The 25,573-nt window shown below is 40.2% G+C and overlaps 2 protein-coding genes across 2 annotated transcripts in view; both read left to right on the plus strand.

The window, feature by feature from the left end:
• Nucleotides 1-1,450: 1,450 nt before the first annotated feature.
• Nucleotides 1,451-16,877, plus strand: cdc27 (cell division cycle 27). The gene is made up of 19 exons (XM_072675171.1): nucleotides 1,451-1,567; nucleotides 4,960-5,035; nucleotides 5,598-5,745; nucleotides 7,389-7,514; nucleotides 8,124-8,221; nucleotides 9,042-9,214; nucleotides 10,210-10,424; nucleotides 10,724-10,835; nucleotides 11,025-11,140; nucleotides 11,630-11,729; nucleotides 11,933-12,137; nucleotides 12,894-13,066; nucleotides 13,274-13,426; nucleotides 13,635-13,843; nucleotides 13,999-14,116; nucleotides 14,357-14,485; nucleotides 14,619-14,693; nucleotides 14,814-14,979; nucleotides 15,341-16,877. The coding sequence occupies exons 1-19, from the start codon at nucleotides 1,541-1,543 to the stop codon at nucleotides 15,424-15,426; spliced, it is 2,505 nt and encodes an 834-aa protein (XP_072531272.1). The 5' UTR covers nucleotides 1,451-1,540; the 3' UTR covers nucleotides 15,427-16,877.
• A 2,450-nt stretch (nucleotides 16,878-19,327) lies between these two features.
• kansl1b (KAT8 regulatory NSL complex subunit 1b) overlaps nucleotides 19,328-25,573 on the plus strand; it is a 74,096-nt gene continuing 67,850 nt past the window's right edge. Inside the window, exon 1 of the mRNA XM_072675174.1 lies at nucleotides 19,328-19,632. The gene's annotated coding sequence lies outside the window, so the exon portion shown is untranslated. The remainder of the gene's footprint in view (nucleotides 19,633-25,573) is intronic.

Below are 25,573 nucleotides of genomic sequence, written 5' to 3' on the forward strand. Positions count from 1 at the left end.
TCTCTGTAACTAGGGTTCAATTTCCTGTCCGGACACCATTAAAACTTTTAAGATTCCTTGAGCAAGACCCCTAACTCTACATTCTCCTACCTGTGCAACATCATTTGGAGTTAAATAGGTTGGGATAAGAGTGGCAGCCAAATGTTGTAAATGTAAATGACCTAAATGTTTTCAATAAAAACCTGAACACAGCTTTCAAAATACTGTACACATAATATTCTTAAAATGTGTAAAATGAGCTCGAGCCTGGTGTCTATCTGTGGCTTCTCTGTGAATGAAACGAGCCCATTAAAGCTGGGAGGCCAGACTCCAGCAAACACTGATCAATGGTTTAAAAGCACTGGTGCCACCTGGTGCTCAAAACAGGAATTGCCCCTCATGGCCTCTTGAACTGCGTGCTGTTGTTTTCTTTATTTTGTTCCATGTAAAATTATGTCCCACCTTACATGGAACATAGTGACCACTGTCAGAAGCTAATATACAGTTTTCTTTTCATTGTTTAATTACTATGAGCCAGTGAATTTGATTGAATAGAAAGCATAAACAAAGCTATCTATTGGGTCTCCTGTGTTGGTGCTGTTATACAGTACATAAAGCTTTCCATTACTCACACATTTCCTTATTTTCATCTTTCCACAGTTCCCTAATTTAAATACTTGCCTGTGTTTGAGCCCTGTCTGTTTTCTACGTTACATTTTATACACCAAGACAGATTCCACATACAGATTCTCTGACATTTGTACTAATTAAGGTCACATGATATAATAATAATAATAGTAGTAGTAATAATAATAATAATAATAATAATATTAATTTAAAAACTGCAATTTCTAACTTGATAATGCACAGAAAATAGCAGATAGATAAAAAACACAAAATGTAAAAATGTATAATATATACATATAATAATAATAATAGTAATTTAAAAACTGCTATTTCTAACTTGATAATGCACAGAAAATAGCAGATAGATAAAAAACACAAAATGTAAAAATGTATAATATATACATATAATAATAATAATAATAATAATAACAATAATAATAATAATAATAATAATAATAATTATTATTATTATTATTATTATTATTATAATATATACATATAATAATAAGCATATAACACAAATGTTAACATGTTGCTTGTCAAATTGGCCTGTTTCAACCCCCCCACCAAATATTTGTATTACACACACACACACACACCATTTAGGTCATGTAAAACATTAAATAAAGGTTACAAAGGATGACAAATTTGAGTGAGTTTGAATTAAACTAAATACTGATTAAAAGGAAAATTAAGCTGAAGACAGTGTTTCTGGAGAAATACTCTTCCGCAGCGCCTCGTTGTTTTTCGGGAGCGCTCGGCTGTTTCCGTGACGGCCGAATTTGAATCGGCTGTGTTCGGAGGCCGATAACGGTCAGTCATGTTCAAATCTGACGCTGTTAGCATTTAGCTTCGCCTCGGTGAACTAGAGAGAAGCAGGAGCGGAGAGGGAAAGAGCGGAGGGGCAGTCGAGGAGCCCGGCCACAGCTACGGAATGACGGTGTTGCAGGAACCTGTCCAGGTATTTCAGCAGTAGATTTAGACCTCTGTTTGCAGCCGTGAGCAACGGACGCGAGTTTCATCCACGAGCGAAACTCGCAACTTACTTGGGATTTTGAGCTCCGGTGTTCAGGCCTGTGTAGCTAGCTAGCTAGCAAGCTAACTAACTTAGCTATTAGCTGCTCCTCGAAACGTCAGGACTTTCCCCTCTGCCCTGACATGACACTTAACCAGTGTATATACCCGGTAGGGAGGAATAGGACACAATACTGACCTAAATACCTTAAATACAGAGTCTTTTAGCGCTGAAGCGAGATGCAAAGCCTGCTGTTTTTCAGCCTATCTGGTGCTATAGCTAGCGCGGCTAACGTTAGCTAGCCTGTTAGCTAGCGGTCTGCATCGCCTTCTTTTACCCTTTTAAAAGCTTTAAGGTGATTTATATCGTTACTGGTGACGATTATGCTTAACATGTGCAGTTTATTAACGGGCTGCTGTTCGTGAACAGTTTGCCATGAATTAGCCAGACCCTTGAATGCAGTGTTGGGAGGTGTAGTTCAGCTAGGTGAGCTAGCATGTTGTTTATCACTGTTTTTGGTCGCCAAGCTTACAAGTGAGTCTTCATTCAAGACATTTTAATATATTAACATATTAATAACAGTCGGGATTTGTCATTTTCTCATTTTCTCAGCTTGTGTCGCTGTCATGTCACCTTAATAGAGGCCAGCCACTCGGATAATAATGCCAGGCTATCGACTGAGCTGCTTATCCGTTTGTATGGTCATATTATGTTCATGTCTGTTGCCTAGTTAGTTAGTTAGCTAGTTAGCCCTCCACAGCTGTTCTGTTGATCAGCTCAGCTCAGCTCGGTCGTGTAGCTTTAACACAGAGCAAATGCTGTGCGAAATGCCATTTACACCAGCCAGCCACAACATTAACACCACTGACTGATGTCGAGAAAATGATTGATTGATTGATTGAATTTCTTTATCCACAGTGGCATCTGTCAGTTGGATTTATTAGGCAGCAAGTGAACAGTCAGTAGTCAGGGATGGTGTGTGAAAAGCTTAAAGATCTGAGCCACTCTGATGAGAACCAAACTGTCATGGTCAGATCATCTCCAAACCATCAGGCACACGGGTCCTGTGTGGTGATCCTAGGAGGCAGTAGGCAATACCTACCAGAAGTGTTTCAAGAAAGGACAGCTGGTGAGGTGACATGGTGATGGACATCCAAGGCTCGTTGATGCAATCCTTGGAGGCCCAACCTCACAACATGCAGGACTTAAAGGATCTTGGTGCCACGTAGGTCTGTGGAGGTCTTGTGGAGTCCATGCTTTCATTGATCAGATCTGTTGTGATGGCACAAGGGGGACCTACTCTGTTTTAGGCTGCTGGTATTAATGATGTTGTTGATTTGGTGTACATTTAATGTACACCAATGGGTTCGATTTCCGGGCTTGGCAAGTTGCCGCTGTTGGGCCCTTGAGCAAGGCCCTTTAGCCTCTCTGCTCCCCGGGCGCTGGAGTTGGCTGCCCACCGCTCTGGGTGTGTGTACTCACTGCTCCTAGTGCACGTGTGTGTGTGTGTGTGTGTGTGTGTGTGTGTGTGTGTGTGTGTGTGTGTGTGTGTGTGTTCACTACCACAGATGGGTTAAATGCAGAGGACACATTTCGCTGTACAGTGACCTTTTTACATACATACAGATACATTAAAGGGTCAGCTCACTCTCCGGTGTCTTTTAGTCAACGGCTCCAGTTGTTCAAGTAGGTGACACCTCCACTGGGATTTTAGACTTCTCTGTCTGATGGCAGGTGCTTGCTAGGTTGATGTTCTTGTTTATGGTATCTCTAAACAATCTGTTTTAGAGACTTATAGTAGCTATCACTTAGCTACCAACATTACCATCGCTTACTGACATGGTGTCATGACCCTTCGCTTTGACCATTTAAAATATGTTTTTACACTCTTTGAGCGATGGTGACCGCTGCTCTGTGTTGGTCTATTGTCCTATACGTTCGATTTACCTACTTATACTACAGGGCCAGGGTCGGATCTCTGTCTCCTCGTCTACTGCTCCAGTTGTTCCAGTTGGTGATACCTCCACTAGGATGTTAGGCTTCACTGCCTGGTGGCAGATACTTGATAAGTTCATTCAGTGTAGTTGCATAAAAGCCACAACACCTTTCCCTTGACCTGCTGTAATATATTTATAACAGGTTTCAGCTTGTGTTGCTTTCATGTCACCTAAATAAACGATAGCCACACTGTTATCTGAGCTGCTTGCCCATTTGTATAGTCCTATTTTGTTCATGTCTGTTACCCAATTAGTCCTCTCAGCTGTTCAGCGTATCAGCCCAGCTTGGTTGTGTATGTTTAACCCAGAACTAAAGTTACGTGACTGCTTTTAACCATATTACCATATACATTAAAATATCTACAGATATGTTGTGGTCTCTGACCTATTTTCTGGTCTACTGCTCCAGTTGTTCCAGTTGCAGGGTTCCCACATGTCCTGGAAAATCATTTAGACCATTTGTCTACTCATAAACACCTGGAATATTGAGATAAAATGCTAAAAATGTCCTGGAAAATAAGTGAGATCCCAGATAGGTTGAGCTGCTGAGATTGCTCTAGTTATTGAAGTTTGCCTCATTGTCATGTGGATAGATCCATTAAAAATGTATATATCTTTTATTTTAGTGTACATACATAGATCTGTTTATGTATTCAGCCCTGAAACCAATAAGCCTCACATTTTTTTCATGATTTGAAGATGGGTATGTGTCTTAAGGAAAAGATGTGTCCAATGAAAATGGAAAGTCTGTTTTTAGTTTTCTTCATGGTTTGACCCTGTGGCTGCCCTGTACACTAAGTGAATACACCAATAAAAAATGATCTAAAATGACTTGGATATTGAAATCAGGCTTTTAGTATGGCTCAATTTATAAAGCATCTCTGAGTAGAAGTACTGAATGAAGTTCAGCTCTCATTAGCTGTCTATTTGACTTCACTGTTGTGCAAAAGGCATTAACTGATATCAGACCAGCATCCTTTCTTTGAGAAGCTTGATAAATATGGGCCATAGTTTGTATATGTTGTATGGAATTAATGGAAAATGTCCTGGAGAGTGGTTTACTAAAGAGTGGGAATCCTCAGATGGTGACACATCCTGTGCTGTTGGGCTGTTCACTGTCTGGTTGGCAAATGCTTGCTAGGTTGATATTCTTGTGCACTGACCTTGTAAACAATCTCTTTGAGAGTCTTGGTCATTCAAGCTTGTTCATAATCACTGTGAGTATACAAATAAATACAAATAAGTATGATTGTGCGCAGCAGTTCCATGAAAGCCACGACCCCTTGCACTGTCCTATTGGAATATGTTTATATGTGTCTGCTCCTCTGTGTTGGTCTATAGGCTGCTGTCTGGCACGCTCTAAACCACTATGCCTACAGAGACGCTGTGTTCCTGGCGGAGAGGCTCTACGCTGAAGGTAGGGTCTTAAATCTGTTCAACCCTGACACTTCATCAATGGTGCTAAACTTTCTTCATTTCCATTAGATCCTTCACCAGACACGCCAGAACTGAACTTGTGCTGTGTTGGTTGTTGTAGATTATTGCACCAAATGGGAGATGCTATTTGAATATATTGATTTCCAGAATCTTACCATTTGCTTTTGTATTGTGGATATTAAGTAAGGCATCAAATAAGGAATGAGATGACAGGCTAAATAAATGTGAAGGGTTGTGTCATGAAAGTCACCACAGGAACAACACTATTGCTTTGCATCAGTGTGACCTTGGTTAAGATAAATATTTACATTTTTGGCCTTGGCTAAAGTAGGATGATATGGAATTGTATATTGTTAAAATGGGACAAAATGTACTTGGACATCTGTCTATACTTGTGGGTAACGTGACCTAGATCATGAGGGTAAGATGTACTACGTATCCCATGCTGATTTGATATACTGACTGTTGTTTTTGTTTTATTTCTGATTTTTATTAATTTTATTTTAAATGAGTGAACAATTTTTCCTGTCTGTTCCTGTCAGTGCATTCGGAAGAGGCACTCTTCCTCCTGGCCACGTGCTATTACAGATCGGGAAAGGCCTACAAGGCATACCACCTCCTCAAAGGGCACAGCTGCACCACGCCACAGTGCAAATACCTCCTTGCCAAATGCTGTGTGGAGCTCAGCAAGTAAGAACCTTTTTTTCCAGCATGTGCTGTTTGGAAGGCTTTTAAGTTCAAGGATGATCAACACTACTGCTAAATACAAAAAAAAAAGTTTACCATAAACAGATTATTATGGTGTAAGACCGTGTTAGGGTTTTGCAGTGTATGCTTCAGACTGTTTGTGTGTTCTTTTTCAGATCGATGGACAGTAGGTAGATAGTTAAAGACATATTTTTTTAGACTAAAGCAAGTCATACTATGCTCTAAGACCAAGCAGTTGGCTGTGGGAGGGGGAGAAAAAGATCTAGATGCATTTTCTGAGGTAGTTGAGAGACTTTCTTGGCCGTGTACTGACAGAAATTAGGTCCAGTGTTTATTTGCAATGTTAGCCTAGCATCTCCTGTTCTAAACTAAAGAAGCAAACATCAGACGTTACATACTATATGTTGTGACTTACTGCCTCTGAGGTCAGTTTCTGCCATGTCTTTTCTTCAAACTGATTTGCTAATAATGAAATGATCCTACCGACGGTGCACTGTAATCACATTAGTTATTCTCATCAGATCCATTCACTGATTAGGCCATTTTATCCTTGCTGTTCTGCTTGTTGTGAGTGCTAATTCAACAAAATGAACACATAAGAAATGCGATTTTGTCTGTGTGGCCGTGATGAATATTTGTTAAATGAACAGACTCTTTCAGGTTCTTTTCACTGGAGCTATGCACATCTTAATGTTCATACCAAGCAATAAACCAGATTTTATTGAAGAAGGTTATTTTTTATTTATTTTTTTTTGGACTTGTTAAGTTGTATACTGAGACAATGGCTTGATTGCCACTGTTAACTTGTGGTAAAACAGATTAACCTATCTGTTCTGCCACATAATTTGCATCAAAGCTTGTTCTGTATTGGTTATGCAGCCGTCTTCTCTACTGTTCTGAGATTTACAAACCGTTAAATTGGTCTTGTGGTCTTGCTCTGTGTGAAAACCAATTCTAGGCATTGTAAATAAGGTTGAATGTGGTCTGTAATTTGGTGCTTGCTATAAAGGGAGCTCTTATTTTTCTTATCTGGAGCTGTAATCATGATGATGGCCTCGGATTGAATTTTTTCGAACTCCTCTGCCTCGCTGCCAGTTTAATTTTTCCACTTTTTTTTTTTATAGAAAAACACTGCGTCATAGGCAGTTCAGTTTTAACCTTGTATTACATTCGTTATTTTCCTTCATGGTGGAGATGATTTATCTGTGGCCTTTTGTTCTATTATGTTACAAGCTTTTGAGTTATTTCTTGACTGCTATGCATGTTTAAAAGCAGACCTTACCAGGAGCTTTTAGAAAGGTCTTCCAAAAGCTGTGGTTTTGGTGAGTTAACTGGTCCTGGTTTGGATGCCATAACATCACCCTCAGCATGTTCAATAGCAGACCTTTCAAGAAGGGTTTCGAAGTCTTTTTTTTTTTTTTTTTTGACTGCTATTGGTGTGTTGGGTGTAAATCTTGTGTACATAGTGGATAAGCACATTGAAGAAGGATGTTTGTTATAAACAGAGTCAGTCGCAACACCTCTATTCCACTTAAAAAGAGTGCTGGCAAGATATTATGCTGATTATCTGCATCGGCCCAAAGCAAACAGTACTCCTAACATGTTTTGTGTGTATGTTTCCTCAGGCTGGCAGAGGGTGAGCAAATTCTCACAGGAGGAGTCTTGAACAAACAGAAGAGCCAGGACGACATCGCCACAGAGTTTGGCGACTCGTCCTGTTTCACACTGGCACTGCTTGGGCAAATCTACTGGTATGTCAGCACTTTACTGGGTTGGTTTATTAGGTGGTAATGCCACACATTGTTTAAATCAGGTCATTTAGCTTGCACGTGGTAAATGATAAACAAATCAATCAAAATGATCAAGTCAAATACAGCAAAAATTTCAATCATCTGATGACCTGTAGAGGCCAAAATAGAAAGCATGCCTAACAGCGTAGTTGGTAACTACAAATCAGGTTGCTGGGAATTTGCTTTTATTAACAAGGAGTATTTTAACAAACATATCATTAGTTTTCTAGTAATGGCACTTAATAGGAAGGCTGTTTTTTGCCATGAGCAAGTTTAGTGGTGGAAAGTGCTGTACTTCAAACAGACCAAGCTATATTTGGAGAAGGCAGTTTAACACATGGACCATTGTAGTGGACTGCTCAGAGCTCGATGTTATGTGGCCCATAATCGCTCATAAGATTAGCACAAATAAGACGATATGTATGGCTGTCTATATTTAGATATGTCTATATATTTATCTATATTTGTAGTGTCTAGAATATAATTTATCTCTGATTAGTACTGGCACTTTAGAAATGGATCATTTCAGTCTGTTCAGCTGTCTCTGAGCTGATGTCTTTCTCTCTCTAGCAAAACAGATCGCTTAGCAAAAGGAGCTGAATGTTATCAAAGGAGCCTGAGTGAGAATCCTTTTCTCTGGTCGCCCTTCGAGTCCCTCTGTCAGATTGGTGAGTTTAAAATTTATTCCGTATTTTTTTCTTAACTTGCTTCTGTGACCATTTTATACTGACCCTGAACCAAAGTGCGCCTTCTCTACAGTACATTTATGTTCTGAACATCATCTAACCTCTATCAGCAGTTGTGGAGCGTTCAAGTATTTGTTTTACATACTTTTACATACCATTTTCTCCTCAAATACTAATATATTTGTCTTATTGTGAATTGAGTACATTTGACACTGCAGTAAGCCTCTTTGACAGAAACGCTCGTACCCAAATAATTCAATGGGAATAGTTTGCTGAGTGAAGGCAAACTCGGATCAAAATCCTGGTGAAGGTGATGTTGAAGCAGCAGTTTAATTTTACAAGACCTAGTAAATTTTTAGTAGGGCTATTGAATTAAGTTTTTTTTTTTTTTTTTTTTTTTTTTTTTTTAAATAAATGAACACATGAAGTGAGGATAATCCTAGTTCGTCCTCCTGAAGCTTTGTTGCTAGTTTATAGATTGATAGAAATGTGGCAGCAGATTTGAAGCAGTAAAATGAGATCCAACCAGTCGGTTTCCATTCCTCTGCCAGCATGACCACTAGAGGGCCTGCAAAAGAGGCTGCATGTCTCTATGATGCAAAGCCAAAACATTACTAGTAACCCTCTAATATCCTGTGTTTAATGTTCCTGCGCCATGTTTTTAAGGCAGTGTAATTTTTTTAGTGGATAAGTGACAGGCAGTTGCAGAATCTCTTGTCCAGAGATCTTGTTCTTATTTATGTGTGTGTGTGTGTGTGTGTGTGTGTGTGTGTGTGTGTTGTCTGCCCATGTGCACGAGTAGGTGAGCGACCAGATCCAGAGCAGATTTTCAAGCTGACCTCCCTGCAGAGCTTCAATGGGGGCAGTGGAGGGGGTGCTCCGACTTTCCCCATCAGCCCTGCCCACACCCCCAGCCACAATATGCTCCATCGGCAGGTGGACTCCGTCCTCATGGAGACTCCCCAGGACACTTTGGTATGTGTTAAGTCTAGATATGCGATTAAGGATGAATCGATTCGTTATGATCTGAATTAAACAGTAAAAGAAACTTAATAGTTTGTCAAATTAAGATAAATGTAATGTTTTTAATAAAGATGTATTTAAAAATTGAGTAATTCAACTTATCATTCCTTTAATTTTCATAAATCCCTTTCAAACAGACACTTACAAATAATTTGTCAATAATATGCTTACGTCAAACGAAAGTACCGAATCTCAACACAGACCAAGATGGCGGTTTAAAAAAAGCTCAATATTTATGTATTTATATTTTTAATGTAACCTTCGATGTAATGAAATAGTATAATTGAGCTGTGCAGTTTAGACAATCAATTGTACAAAATGTACAAAATACAAGTGATATGATGCACTATTGACTACAGTTTTAGTGTCAGGGCTACTCAATATGCTAACATTCTACCATACGAAAAGGTTACCTGAGCTATTTGATATTTGAAGATTGAAGATCAATGTTAATCCATTCAGCTTTCGTGTAAACTGTCTTAGCAAGGTTTGATTAAAAAGAACAGACCCTTCAGTGCCAGGTCTTGGTGGGTAGAGTAGTGTTCAGGGTGCTCGATAGTGGTGCTAATGTTTACATGGACTGAGTAAGAGAAGTTAAACCTGATGCACTTTCTAGTTTTCTACTCCAGAATGAAGTGCTGGTCTTTAGTCTGCCCAGTCAGAGATGTGAGGTGGTGTTGGCATTTAGAAACGCTCTGCTCCTTTTCTGCTTTGCTAAACTCGTCACAGGCAGATTCCTAGCACCGCTTCTCTCCACACTGAATGTTTGTTTTTATGTTCCTCTTAGAGTGGGCTGTGCTATATATATGGGTAGTGCGTTTCTGCTGTTGGACGGAGCACTGTTTCAGTGTATTATTTTTGAAAGGTTGTCTCTACTAGTTAGCTTTTAACACCTAAATATAAATATCTCTCTCTCTTGCTTTACTCTCATTGCTTTCTTTTCCCAGGAACTGAACCGGCTCAATCTGGAGTCGTCCAACTCCAAGTACTCGTCTATAAACACAGACTCCTCTATGTCTTATATTGACTCCTCTGTCATCTCCCCTGATTCTGTGCCCCTCGGTACAGGCGGTTCACTGCTCTCCAAGCAGGTGCAAAATAAGCCAAAGAGTGGCCGCTGTCTGCTTGGAGGCACAGCGACACTGAGTCCCCTCACGCCCAGGTAACACACCCCCCCCCCCCTTTTTTTTTTGTACCAATACTTATTTAATTATCTATAAAATAGAACTTTTTTTGAGTTTTACTGAAATTTTAAGTTGTTGCTGTGCTTGTAAGACGTCTTAGCAAAAGCTTTATAAGCAAGAAGAAATGGCTGTTTTTTTGCAAACATGTAAATTAATGTTAATGTCATCTGTCAAAGTCATAATTTGTGTTTCTTGATGAAGGTCATTAGAACAGACATTTCCTAATCTTGTGTGTGTGTGTGTGTGTGTGTGTGTGGTGGTTTCCTCCCTTGTCCAGTTTTGGAATCTTGCCCTTGGAACCTAGCCCAGGAGACCCCTCCTATCTGCAGAACTATAGTCATAGTGGGACAGGCATGGAGCCGCCTCCTCCACCGGGCCCACCAAAGAAGGTTCTGCTCTTGTTTTTGTCTGTGTGTTGTAATGGAAAGGCTTGGGGCATATTTTTACCTCTTTAGTCTTTCATGCAGAGTGATTTATTCTAAGGTTCAATGGTTGCCTTTGGCTCTGATGCATCATTTATCAGTGAATAGTAACCCGTATCCATTGTTGGCTCCGCAATTTCCTTTTATCTGTTGCAGACTGTCAGTAGAATCAGCCAAGTGGGGACTAAGTCAGTGTTTTCACAAAGTGGAAACAGCAGAGAGGTGATTCCAAACCCCTTTAACCAGACCCAGACCACTGCTCCACAGACCAGGTGAGTGAATTTTGGTGTGGATTAAAATCAAGCTTTAGGTTTGTCTGGCACATTTAATGAAACATGCTCTATACACCCATACAGGAACATGCGTTAATCATCTTATGTTTAAATTCTTTGTTTTGGCCATTTTATAAAAGCTTTAGCGTGTTGCCGGTGGTTCAGTGGTATTTCATGGCAAAGACCGACAATAAGAAACAAAACTTGCAAGCTCTTAGACCAAAATGCAGCATGGGTCAGAGAGTTTGTTGAATATTGCTACAGTTGTCACCTAGTGCATGTCATGAAATATACCCAGTCCATCTTTTGATTCTGTTTAATGTCTGTTATATCTGTATGAACACTAAACAAGCCAGAATTAATTGCAACTATACATAATTTTCTGCCTTACTCCAGACAAGAGAACCACAAATGCACTATTAAATGTGCCTGAATAGGGAAAAGTATGCACTCCATATGATAACTGCAGTGTGTCTGTGCTTTGTGCAGTACTACACCTCAAGTGCTGAGTCCCACCATTGCTGCTCCCCCCAACGTGCAGCCTCGGCGGAGCTCCAGACTCTTCACCAGTGCCAGCTCCACTGCCAAGGTACAACCCCCTCCTCCTGTACACCCCACAAACATACTGTATATACTGACCCTACCTCTTCCCTGTTTGTGTTAATGCACTAATAGATTGATTAATGTATTATTTATTCAAGGTTTTTAATTTATTCTGTTTTAGCGTCTTTTTATTGAACTTATTGCAGTCTATATTGAATCTTATTGTTTATTCATGCCTGAATTCAACAGGAGAACAGCAAGAAGCTAAAAATGAAGTTCCCCACCAAGATTCCTAACAGGAAGACAAAGACAAAAACGGGGAAGGGGGGAATCACCCCCTCCAGTCTGAACGAGAGCATTGAGATCTTGAAGCTGGACTCGTCCATGGCTGAGGGAAAGGGCAACATCAGTTCGCCTCAGTTTCAGGCTTTCACTTTGCAGAAGGCTGCAGCAGGTACTGGAAGACCTCACATCCACCTCAAACATTAGACAGAGACATTTATTCATTTATTTGGGTTAATGTCATGAAACCTTTTCCATCAAGTCATAAAAGGCCCGTGGCAAAAACTTAATATGGCTAATATGACAGATATTAGCTTATTTGAATAAAAGCCTCTGCTAAATGCCCCATGTGCACATGTAATATCAGTTGAAACAGTCTGGGAGGCTGTTCACCAGAAACACACTCTATTGGAGATGTACCTACAGGATGAGCAAGAAAGCAGGGTAAATGTCAGATGTCAGAATGGCTAAGCCCTCCCAAGCTAAATTCTCAATGGCACTGTTGTATGCCCAAGACCTTGAATGTCCAAGTTCTTGAAACATTTGGGCACCTTATTGTAACATCATTATTTGCTGTCTATTGCTACTTTCTGGACTGTCCCAGAAGGAGAAAAACAGGAACCTTTCATAATCTCTCAACAGGCTGACCTGAAGAGGAAATTCTTGCGTTTATCCTACAGTGGGGTATCTCCAAAATGGAAATATAACTTCCATTTAATCTTTTGTTTTAGTAGAAATGGAGATGGGATAAGGTTTTTGTGCAACAACAATGATTATGTATGCTTTTTGTAATGTTATTAAATATTTTTTAAAAAATGATCTACTAAAGCCTCTTAAGTTTGACAATCATGATTTTGTTCCCTCAATATCAATCATGCATTACCAAGATACACTTTTTTTCTTTTCATCTTTTTGTTCTGTATTTCAGATGGACTGATGTCACTGATGAGAGACATTGGGCGAGGCTACCTAGCCCTGTGTTCCTATAACTGCAGAGAGGCAATTTCAATCCTCAGCCAGCTACCTGCACACCACTACAACACCGGCTGGGTGCTAGGACAGATAGGCCGTGCACACTTTGAATTGGCAGAATACATGCAGGTAAGCCCATTTCTAGACCAGTGAGCCTGTCCAATGGGGCCGTATAATGAAAGGGCTACATTAACCAGAATGTAGGTTGCAACTGTAAATTGAACAGATACCATTACAGGACACAGTCACACACTAAGCAGTTACACATTCAGTTTTAGTCTGAAGCATGTTTATATCGGCTGCTCACTCAGTCATTTCATCTGTTCCTGATTCCAGGCTGAGAGGATTTTTTCAGAAGTACGGCGCATCGAGAGCTATCGAGTAGAGGGGATGGAAATCTACTCCACTACGCTATGGCATCTACAGAAAGACGTGGCACTTTCGGCCCTCTCTAAAGACCTCACTGACATGGACAAGAACTCTCCAGAGGTAACCCAACTAAAATGTCAGGGTCTGCTTCTGCACTGGTCAATCGATTTGTTGTGTGATTTGAATAGTGCTTGTATTCTGTGTTGTGTATGTGGTTTCTTTTTTTTTTTTTTAAAGATATATTCAAATCGAACTGACATAAAATAAATGTAAAGGTTTCATTTTTTGCAGAAAAAAGCAAAGACTTTTTTTCCCTCTTGCCCAACAGCCATGGTGTGTAGCTGGTAACTGTTTCAGTCTGCAACGGGAGCACGACATTGCCATTAAGTTCTTTACACGGGCCATACAAGTTGACCCGAGCTTTGCCTACGCCTACACGCTACTGGGTCATGAGCTGGTGCTAACCGAGGAGCTAGAGAAAGCTCTGGGCTGTTTCCGCAATGCCATCAGGCTAAACAAGCGCCACTACAATGCCTGGTATGATGCTAAATGGACATCTAAAGAAGGCTGTTAGCATTTTGCAGGAACATGCAATCTGCAGGCCAAAAACACATTTATAGTTAAGTTATAGTTATTTATAGTTAAAAGGGGACAAAATAAGTGCCAATGAATCCATTGTTCTCATTTGCCAGGTATGGTTTAGGAATGATCTACTACAAGCAGGAGAAGTTCAACCTGGCGGAGATTCATTTCAAGAAGGCATTGAGTATTAACCCCCAGAGCTCCGTTCTTCTCTGCCACATTGGTGTGGTGAGTATTCATTGGGAAGAAGGAGAGTGCTGCTTTATGAAGTATCTCTGAATTATCTGGTGTAGGCAGTTTGGCAGACGAATGGTAATGTACTGTGTACATATAAGTGAACCTGGTCTCCTGAGCAGAGTTCTGTTACACATGGTTTTAAGCTATAAACTTGGGTAAACTTGGATTCCCAAAGTTTGACCCATCTCGTACAGTGTTCTGACACTTGTTTTCTCTCATGCTGTCTTACAGGTCCAACATGCATTGAAAAAATCAGACCACGCTCTAGAGACCCTGAACAGAGCAATCAGCATTGATCCTAAGAACCCACTATGCAAATTTCACAGGGCCTCTATTCTCTTTGCTAATGAAAAGTACAAGGTAGGCACATTGTGGGGACAGTCGCCCAGAAAGGGCAACTAAACTGGACTCTTTAGATAAGTGATTGATTTCATTATTGCTTCTAACTTTTAGTTTTATTTTTTGATTTGCTGTAAATTTTGTCTCTTTCCAGGCAGCTCTACAGGAGCTTGAAGAATTGAAACAGATAGTGCCCAAAGAGTCCCTTGTTTACTTTTTAATAGGAAAGGTAAAATAACGTTGTATGTTTAAATCGTGGTGTAATTATAAATTATATTATTATTATTATTATATTGCATATAACTGATAACGCATGCTTTTCTGATAGTGAAGCTCTCTTTCCCTGTAGGTCTATAAGAAGCTCGGCCAGACTCACCTGGCCCTGATGAACTTCTCCTGGGCCATGGACCTAGACCCCAAAGGGGCCAACAATCAGATCAAAGAGGCCATAGACAAGCGTTACCTCCCTGATGACGAGGAGCCAGTCACCCCTGATGACTATCCTTATTACTCAAGTAAGCTCTCAACACTACTGTTTAAATTTTTGGAATCAGTGTTGATATTAAGTTAAAATCCATTTTTGTATATTCATTATATTAATCACATTTATTTGCTCAGGCTACTTGTCTGATCTGTTCTAAATGTGCTCACAAGCATGCAAACACAACTTTTATTGTATACACAAAACTATCAAACTATTCTAACATCAGTATTAAGAAGCTATATATAACTATATATATATATATATATATAAAAAAAAAAGATTCTGTTTGCGAAGTGGAGGAAGCACATACACTCTCACTGACAGGAGGGTGAAAGTTAGTATGTTATATGTAACGTGGTGCGTAGACTCATGTGGTATGTTGTGCGTTACAGCGGAGGTGGAGGAATCTCAGGAGAGCAGTATGACTGACGCGGACGACACGCAACTCCACACCACGGAGAGTGACGAGGTCCTGTAACCCTTTGCTCCTGCAGCCTCCTATCTGGACTCGACAACAGATTATGCCAACCTGGAGCCAGCGGGACTCCAGCTGAGATGAAAAAAGAAAAAAAATAGGAGGAAGGAGAAGAATAAAAAAGGAAAAACAAACTGCTGCTAATACAGTACCTCCTCATTTCTGTATTTTTTACTTTTACTTGTTTTACCGTGGTTTTTTGTTTTCTTTTTTTTTTTTTCTGGTTTCATCTTCCTCCCAAAACCCTCTGGGTCCCGTCATTATGCCTTATTGCTGGATCCTCCAGGTCTAGCCTTCGTCCCCATATCAGCATGGGGAATTTTACTGTCTATCAAAATCCGTGAGAAAAAAAAATCCACTCCATTCACGTCAGAGACCTGAAACCTCTCTGTCTCAAACAAAAGAGAGGATCAGGGGGAAAAAAGAAAGGAAAAAAGCAAGCAAGCCACAAAGACAATTTCATGGACGTTTCTGTCTTAATGCCTAGGCCTTTTGTGTTTCTTTTTAATTCTCATTTACTCTAAATAAAGACCTGTGTAAGAGTTGCAAGTCCGTTGATTCCTCTCCCCTTTTTCAGCACGGAGCAGGCATACAAGGAGGCGAGTAGCACTTTCAGCCCCGGGCAGTGGAGAGGGGCAACGCTATGTGTGAATCAAACTGGGCACTTTGTTCTCCCAGCAGGTTTACCCTCAGTCTGGACCTCCTGGATGAGAACCTAGCAATTGTCTTGAATTTGCTAGAGAAGAACAAAGTATTTAAGTGTGTGTGTATGTGTGTGTTATGTGACTGGGCGAGTGAAAGTGTGAGTCCTCAAAGTTTAAGTGAATTTTCCCCCTTTTTGTTTTGTCTTAAGTGTCTCAGGCTGCGTTTAGAGAACAGGTGAAATTGCTTACGTTGACTTTTCCTCTTTAGCTGACCAGATCTATGGACACACCATCAGGGTTTGCGAAGACATGAATGTTTCCTTCAAATTAATGATCTAATGCATATCAGAGAAGTGGAGGAGGGGGGGGGGAGGTTAGACTGAGACTACCTGTCTAAACGAAACCTTGTTGCTCTAGAAGAAGGCCTGTTTTATTTGATCCTGCTATGCTAGTCCTGTGTTTTAAACCCCCTGCTTTCACATAATGAAGAGTATTCCTTCAATTCAGACCTGAAATGACTTGTTTTTAGGCTATTTTAAAATTCGGGTGGAGTTGAACAATTTGGCCATAACTGGTGGAGTCTACATATTACAGTAGGAATCTTCTGACTGGCTTTAAGGCTGAGGAAGATGAGAAATTTCTTCTGTTGTGGTGCTTCTGATGACAATGCAGTTTTTTTTTAAGTGCATAAAGTATCTTTAGAGAACCTTTTCATTTCATGATCTGTGCGCTGATTTGTTTTGTCTTAGCGTAAATGCTTGTTGATGTCTATTTTAAGAATTTAAAAAGTAATAAACTACTTTTGACTTATGTGGTTGATGTGGTTGCTTGACCTAGGGGGTGATCTCTCCCTGCAGCAACACTGAAAAGGAGAAGAAGAGGAAAAATCTTTTCTGTGCTTCATTTCTGGAAATAGACTGTAGAAGATGTTAGGAATCAGTCTTGGGGAACCAGCAGCTGCTTAGAAGATGCAGCCTGGTTGAGAACCTCAGCTACAGTCTGTCAAACTAGCAAGACAAGCTACAGGCACAGGGGCCTCGGTGTGATCCTGAGATGTCAGTAAAGACCACCTGCACACGATTTGCAAGCAAGTTCTGGAGTTTCTTCAAGTCATTCAACCCTAAAACCTGTAAAAGCAACCATACCCCAGTCTTAAGACCTCCAGAAATGGGGTGAACAGGGTGCGTTAGTTGTGACTGTGACTGTAATGATGCACGATGTAGAGAGAGGAGGCATTTTAATGGTGGGTCAGATTCGGCCCAAACCTTCATTGTTTATAAGGCTTATGATAGCTGGAAGCAAAGGGAATAGCACACACAAGCAAAGCTAGCCATCATCCCAATAAACCCCAAAACTCCTGCAAAGTTCCAGCTTTATTTACTTCACTCTAAACGCCCATCGGTACGAAAATAACACGAACCAGCCAATCAGCGGGCCGCTTTCCCCGCGCCGTCCAATCAGAGCGAGCAGCGAGGACAGCGGAGGCTTTCCGGTTCAAGCCTGGTTGATGTGTGCAGGTAAGTGGACGCGAATTTCGGCACTTGTCTTTTCCAAGATTTTATTGTTTTTATAGCTAAAAACGAGACGGAAAGACAGCACTTCGGTCTAGAAATATAGGAGAGGGTCTCCTTAAATGTTCCACATGACTCTTATAACGTTGCACTGTACGACAAAGTAAAAATCAGCTCCGAGGTTCGCAGTCAACAGGGCCGAGCTGGGTCCGTTCAGTCAGTCAGTCAGTCAGGGCTAGCTCACAGTATTAGCCCCGCTCCGCTTTTAACTTTTACATGTATTTACCAAACTTGCCAAACAGCAGACAGACTGTTAAATGTGTCTCTTCTCTAACAGGACACCTCAAATATCTCAAACACCCCCGTGTTTTTCTCCCGGAGCCGATGCCTGGCCTAGCGACGGGTTGCCAGCTAATGACGCTAGCTGGCTGGTCAAGTCACTGGGCTGTTAGCTGCTGTTATTCCTTTATTTCTCTTCCAGTAAAAACGAGCCTTTAAAACAACTTCATGGACGAATACTGTCTCAATGAGAGCACTGCGGCTTTTATCGACCACTTTCCCCCCCTCTAATATGTGCGGTTAGATGCTGGACAGTAACTGTTACCCAGATTTACGGAGCTGTGCTTGGCTCTTCACTGGGCAGCTTCTTTTCCCAACTGCACGGTCCACCTTAAATAGTGCAATAGGGCTGCATTGGGGAGTGGGGACAGGACTGCCAGCCGCTGCACCATTTTTAAGGTGGAACGGATAATTTGAATCATATGCAGCATTAGTGTTATTTTCAATATTATTATTATTATTATTATTATTATAATTATTTAGCAGACCATATGGATAGTGTTTTTATTTTGTATTAGCTAATATTCTATCTATGGTTCTCTCTCATTTAACAAACCACAACTAAAAAACAATATGATGCTATTATATTATCTTATATATAAACATCTTATATGTTATAATATCTTAGGTTATAGGTATAATATAATAGGTTTTATGGTTGTAAACTGCTTGTTTATGATCATATAGGAGAGTTGAGGATTGTCCAGTAGGAATCCCTCAGCTCTTTTTCATACATGGGCTTTAGTTGACCCTCCTGATTAAAAGTGGAAATAAAAATATGAATAACAAGCAACTTAAAGGATAATTATTAATATAATAATAACTGTAATAATATTATTAGTATTGTTATTGTTACTGCATACTGCTATTATTGTTATTGGCCATAAATAGACAGTATGGATAGTTATTCTCCATAATGTTTTGAAATCTTTTCGGGGGTTTTAGGCTCCTGAATTGTTTGTTTGTGATTTTTTAACGCGCCAGGATTTGCTCAAAAGTTGAGGATTGGTCAACAATGTCTCTCAGGTAAATTTCATATAGTTCAGTGTTAAATGTAGAATGCAACCTAATATTCTGTCATCATTTTTTTTGTTTTAAATAGTTCATGATTATTTAACAAACCAGGATTTCACTTGGCCAGAAGTTGAGAGTGGCCTGATAGGGATGTCCAGAGTTATTTTAGCTTTGGAGGAAAGATGAGGCTTAAATTGGGCAAGGATCTGTTTCCTTTCTGCTCAGGGTGCTCTCAGAAGTCTTCTCCAACACTAAAGGCAAGATTCAAAAGCATCATGAGATTTTCTGGGCTGCTTCTTATGTGTCCAGCTTTTACGTCCATAAAAAACGCCACAGCCCAGACAGTCCTGAGCTTTTCTCTTTTCTATTTGACGATCTTTACGAGCTCTTCCTCCTCTGTTCTGCAGAGGGCCAGTTCCATTGCATCCAAGCAGGCTGTCTAACACATCTCTACGCCTGTGTCATTATCAGTGACCAAGTTAGAGATAATTGCAGACTAATCGCACTGGCATTGTTTTAAAACTTGTGGTTCTTTAAGTTCTTAAAGCCCAACTCATTAGGTGTCTTCTCTCACCCCCAGGTTTACCAGTAGTACCCGATCTGTTGGGTGTTTGGATCAAGCTGAACTCTCTCAGCTGGTTGGAATAATGAAAGCTGTCTGGACAAAACGGCACAGAGGACTCAGCCTGGGCCTTTCAACGGTGAGACAAGCCATGTTTTTATTATTATTTTTTATTTATTATTTGCTTTAAATTACGTTTAATTGCAAGAAAGTTTTGTAACAGTTGTCCCGGGAGTATTTGGCAAAGCAGGATTTCTCCATTAGCAAGTTAACTTAAGCCATAAAAATAACTAACACTCACACACCTGTTACAATGGTAGAAAGTGTAAAGGAATGTCCTGCAGCTCTTTTCAGCTTTGACTGCGGTGACCGATCTCAGGTGTGGCTGTATTGTGGTAGGTTGGGCAGCAGATGGCGCAGTTTCGCTTGTCAGCAGTAAGCAGCTTTTATTATTACTATTATTATTATCATCATCAAGGGCCCCCTTTATTGTGTCATCATTGCTTCTGTTTTAAGCTAATTTCTAAAATATAATGTGTGTATATATATATATATATATATATATATATATATATATATATATATCATTTTTAAACTATTTTTAAAACTCTCCACCCGTTTTGTGCTAAAGGCTTGGCATATTTTCCCACGTTGCACAGCAGCACCACATGCAAGGTCCATTCCAGGCAACAGAAGCTGCAGCAGGACTCCTAAACATAGGCATAAATTCCCTAATAACTCATCAGTGACGTTTCTATCTGATACCACCTATTAAACTTTGTTTCCTAATGTGCTTTCCTTCAGATCCCACCACTAAAAACAGTGTAGTTTGTAAGCTCTCCATTGAGCATTGGCTAATTCATGCTGCTGCGCATGTGACTGGAGGTGTATACAACCACTCATAGCCCATGCCTACCTGGATATACTCAGAAATACACTGATCAGCCATAACATGGCACCAGATATATTAGAGTAGGTCCCCCTCATGCTGCCACATGACCTCTGAAGGTGTCCTGTGGTGTCTAGCACCAAGACGTCAGCAGCAGGTCTTTTAAGTCCTGTAAGTTGTGAGGTGGGGCCTCCAGGAATCTCATCATTGAGCCTTAGGTGCCCAGGACCCTGGAGCAATTTTGGTAGGTACTGACCATTGCACACCAGAAAAATACATGCCAGGTGTTTTGGAGATGTTTTGACCCAGCCGTCTAGCCACCACAGCTAGGTTCTTCTCAGAGTGGGTCAGATTCTTACTCTTGACCATTTCCCCTGCCTTCATCACCTTCAAGACCTGACTGACTGACTCTAAGGAGGCTAAGGTTGTGGGTGACTGGTGTATGTGAATTCTGCTACTGCCGTCTCACCTCTTTGCAGAGAGGCCATACACCTACAGGTTTGCCTGGCATGTTTTTGTCCTAATTATCTCTCTCCCTAGAAGAACACAGCCGGTTGTATTCTCGGGGACCTGCAGCCACAAACAGCTGCAGCACAGCTGTGTTTCACACCACTATCCCACAGATTCCTGCTATGTTTTTTTTTTTTTGCCCTAGTGGATTTTTAGTGTGACTCTTTTGTCCTCGTTTGTTTATGTAGTGCAGCGCTATCATACATACATCACTGGATAGCAAACTTACCGTCAGAGCTTCATGGGGTAACAAGCTTTGTGGGAGTCGGTTTCCCAGACATGGATTAGGCCTAATCTTGGACAGAACTGCAGTGGTGATTTGCTGTTAAAAATCCTGATTAGTCTAAGCCAGGGCTTCTCAGTCCTGTTGCTAAGGGTCCATCTGTACTACATATTTGAGTGTTTCTCCAGCGAGAACAGACAGCTCATCAGCTCATTACCAGGCACCTGGCGAGGTTAAAATGCGTGTATTAGAGCAGAGAAACAGAAACGGGAATGTTTCACAGAATTAAAAACAGATTTGCTTGTTTTCTTACGCAACCCAGACACAGCTGATAGACCAAGACATCCTCTTCCATTCGTTTTCAGTTTTATTTTAGGTGTATTTAGATACGCTCTGGTTGACTTTTAGATTGGATTGAAGTCTGAGGGCTCAGTACCTTTAGCTATGCTTTGGGTGGATGATGTCCATTACTTGTAGCTACATTTTAGGTGGATGATGTCCATTACTTGTAACTACATTTTAGGTGGATGACGTCCATTACTTGTAGCTACATTTTAGGTGGATGATGTCCATTACTTGTAACTACATTTTAGGTGGATGATGTCCATTACTTGTAGCTACATTTTAGGTGGATAATGTCCATTACTTGTAACTACATTTTAGGTGGATGACGTCCATTACTTGTAGCTACATTTTAGGTGGATGATGTCCATTACTTGTAACTACATTTTAGGTGGATGACGTCCATTACTTGTAGCTACATTTTAGGTGGATGACGTCCATTACTTGTAGCTACATTTTAGGTGGATGACGTCCATTACTTGTAGCTACATTTTGGGTGGATGACGCCCATTACTTGTAACTACATTTTAGGTGGATGCATGACGTCCATTACTTGTAACTACATTTTAGGTGGATGCATGACGTCCATTACTTGTAGCTACATTTTAGGTGGATGCATGACGTCCATTACTTGTAACTACATTTTAGGTGGATGCATGACGTCCATTACTTGTAGCTACATTTTAGGTGGATGATGTCCATTACTTGTAGCTACATTTTAGGTGGATGACGTCCATTACTTGTAGCTACATTTTGGGTGGATGACGCCCATTACTTGTAGCTACATTTTAGGTGGATGCATGACGTCCATTACTTGTAACTACATTTAGGTGGATGCATGACGTCCATTACTTGTAACTACATTTTAGGTGGATGCATGACGTCCATTACTTGTAGCTACATTTTAGGTGGATGCATGACGTCCATTACTTGTAACTACATTTTAGGTGGATGCATGACGTCCATTACTTGTAACTACATTTTAGGTGGATGCATGATGTCCATTACTTGTAACTACATTTTAGGTGGATGCATGACGTCCATTACTTGTAACTACATTTAGGTGGATGCATGACGTCCATTACTTGTAACTACTTTTAGGTGGATGCATGACGTCCATTACTTGTAACTACATTTTAGGTGGATGCATGACGTCCATTACTTGTAACTACATTTTAGGTGGATGCATGACGTCCATTACTTGTAACTACATTTTAGGTGGATGCATGACGTCCATTACTTGTAACTACATTTTAGGTGGATGCATGACGTCCATTACTTGTAGCTACATTTTAGGTGGATGCATGACGTCCATTACTTGTAACTACATTTTAGGTGGATGCATGACGTCCATTACTTGTAGCTACATTTTAGGTGGATGCATGATGTCCATTACTTGTAACTATGTTTTAGGTGGATGATGTCCATTACTTGTAACTACATTTTAGGTGGATGCATGACGTCCATTACTTGTAGCTACATTTTAGGTGGATGACGTCCATTACTTGTAACTACATTTAGGTTGATGACGTCCATTACTTGTAACTACATTTAGGTGGATGCATGACGTCCATTACTTGTAACTACATTTTAGGTGGATGCATGACGTCCATTACTTGTAGCTACATTTTGGGTGGATGATGTCCATTACTTGTAGCTACATTTTAGGTGGATGATGTCCATTACTTGTAGCTACATTTTGGATGCATGATGTCCATTACTTGTAGCTACATTCTAAGTGGATGACGTCCATTACTTGTAGCTACATTTTAGGTGGATGATGTCCATTACTTGTAGCTACATTTTAGGTGGATGACGTCCATTACTTGTAGCTACATTTTGGGTGGATGACGCCCATTACTTGTAGCTACATTTTAGGTGGATGCATGACGTCCATTACTTGTAACTACATTTAGGTGGATGCATGACGTCCATTACTTGTAACTACATTTTAGGTGGATGCATGACGTCCATTACTTGTAGCTACATTTTAGGTGGATGCATGACGTCCATTACTTGTAACTACATTTTAGGTGGATGCATGACGTCCATTACTTGTAACTACATTTTAGGTGGATGCATGATGTCCATTACTTGTAACTACATTTTAGGTGGATGCATGACGTCCATTACTTGTAACTACATTTAGGTGGATGCATGACGTCCATTACTTGTAACTACTTTTAGGTGGATGCATGACGTCCATTACTTGTAACTACATTTTAGGTGGATGCATGACGTCCATTACTTGTAACTACATTTTAGGTGGATGCATGACGTCCATTACTTGTAACTACATTTTAGGTGGATGCATGACGTCCATTACTTGTAGCTACATTTTAGGTGGATGCATGATGTCCATTACTTGTAACTATGTTTTAGGTGGATGATGTCCATTACTTGTAACTACATTTTAGGTGGATGCATGACGTCCATTACTTGTAGCTACATTTTAGGTGGATGACGTCCATTACTTGTAACTACATTTAGGTTGATGACGTCCATTACTTGTAACTACATTTAGGTGGATGCATGACGTCCATTACTTGTAACTACATTTTAGGTGGATGCATGACGTCCATTACTTGTAACTACATTTTAGGTGGATGCATGACGTCCATTACTTGTAACTACATTTTAGGTGGATGCATGACGTCCATTACTTGTAACTACATTTAGGTGGATGACGTCCATTACTTGTAACTACATTTAGGTGGATGCATGACGTCCATTACTTGTAACTATGTTTTAGGTGGATGATGTCCATTACTTGTAACTACATTTTAGGTGGATGCATGACGTCCATTACTTGTAGCTACATTTTAGGTGGATGCATGATGTCCATTACTTGTAACTATGTTTTAGGTGGATGATGTCCATTACTTGTAACTACATTTTAGGTGGATGCATGACGTCCATTACTTGTAGCTACATTTTAGGTGGATGCATGATGTCCATTACTTGTAACTACATTTAGGTTGATGACGTCCATTACTTGTAACTACATTTTAGGTGGATGCATGATGTCCATTACTTGTAGCTACATTTTAGGTGGATGCATGATGTCCATTACTTGTAACTACATTTAGGTTGATGACGTCCATTACTTGTAGCTACATTTTAGGTGGATGCATGATGTCCATTACTTGTAACTACATTTAGGTTGATGACGTCCATTACTTGTAACTACATTTTAGGTGGATGCATGACGTCCATTACTTGTAACTATGTTTTAGGTGGATGATGTCCATTACTTGTAACTACATTTTAGGTGGATGCATGACGTCCATTACTTGTAGCTACATTTTAGGTGGATGCATGATGTCCATTACTTGTAACTATGTTTTAGGTGGATGATGTCCATTACTTGTAACTACATTTTAGGTGGATGCATGACGTCCATTACTTGTAGCTACATTTTAGGTGGATGCATGATGTCCATTACTTGTAACTACATTTAGGTTGATGACGTCCATTACTTGTAACTACATTTTAGGTGGATGCATGATGTCCATTACTTGTAGCTACATTTTAGGTGGATGCATGATGTCCATTACTTGTAACTACATTTAGGTTGATGACGTCCATTACTTGTAGCTACATTTTAGGTGGATGCATGATGTCCATTACTTGTAACTACATTTAGGTTGATGACGTCCATTACTTGTAACTACATTTAGGTGGATGCTGTTTTATATTATCTGCGCTGTTTTAAACTATAGACTTCCATTATTTATAGCTACATTTTTGGGTGGTGTAGACTTTTTAGATTGTTATTTTAGGTTTTAGGTTCTGTTGATTTGCTGGTTTCAGAAATCTCTTTTCTGATCTGCTTTACTTTTAAAGACAAAATAATAATTAGTTTTTACTGAATGGTAAAAAGAGAGAGCGAGTGTGTGTGTGTGTGTGTGTGTGTGTGTGTGTGTGTGTGTGTGTTCCCCATGGCCTAACACTAGCCAGAATGGATGGTTAGTGATGGTTTGGATTTGGGTGCAGCAGCAGGACAGGAGCAGGGGTCCGGAGGACTGGGAGGACTGGGAGGACTGGACTTGTTTACCTGCTGAAAACGGACGTTATTTCGACGTGGATCTGCTGCGCTTTAGCGCCCTCTATCTC

This window comes from Salminus brasiliensis, chromosome 3 (genome assembly GCF_030463535.1).
Source record: "Salminus brasiliensis chromosome 3, fSalBra1.hap2, whole genome shotgun sequence".
Taxonomy (NCBI): domain Eukaryota; kingdom Metazoa; phylum Chordata; class Actinopteri; order Characiformes; family Bryconidae; genus Salminus; species Salminus brasiliensis.

Excerpts from the sequence above, each read along its gene's own strand:
- cdc27 (XM_072675171.1), top strand. The coding sequence starts at position 1,541 with ATGACGGTGTTGCAGGAACCTGTCCAG. Across the intron at positions 1,568-4,959 it reads TGTTGCAGGAACCTGTCCAG|GCTGCTGTCTGGCACGCTCT; the intron begins GTATTTCAGCAG and ends GTTGGTCTATAG. Across the intron at positions 10,836-11,024 it reads CACCGGGCCCACCAAAGAAG|ACTGTCAGTAGAATCAGCCA; the intron begins GTTCTGCTCTTG and ends TATCTGTTGCAG.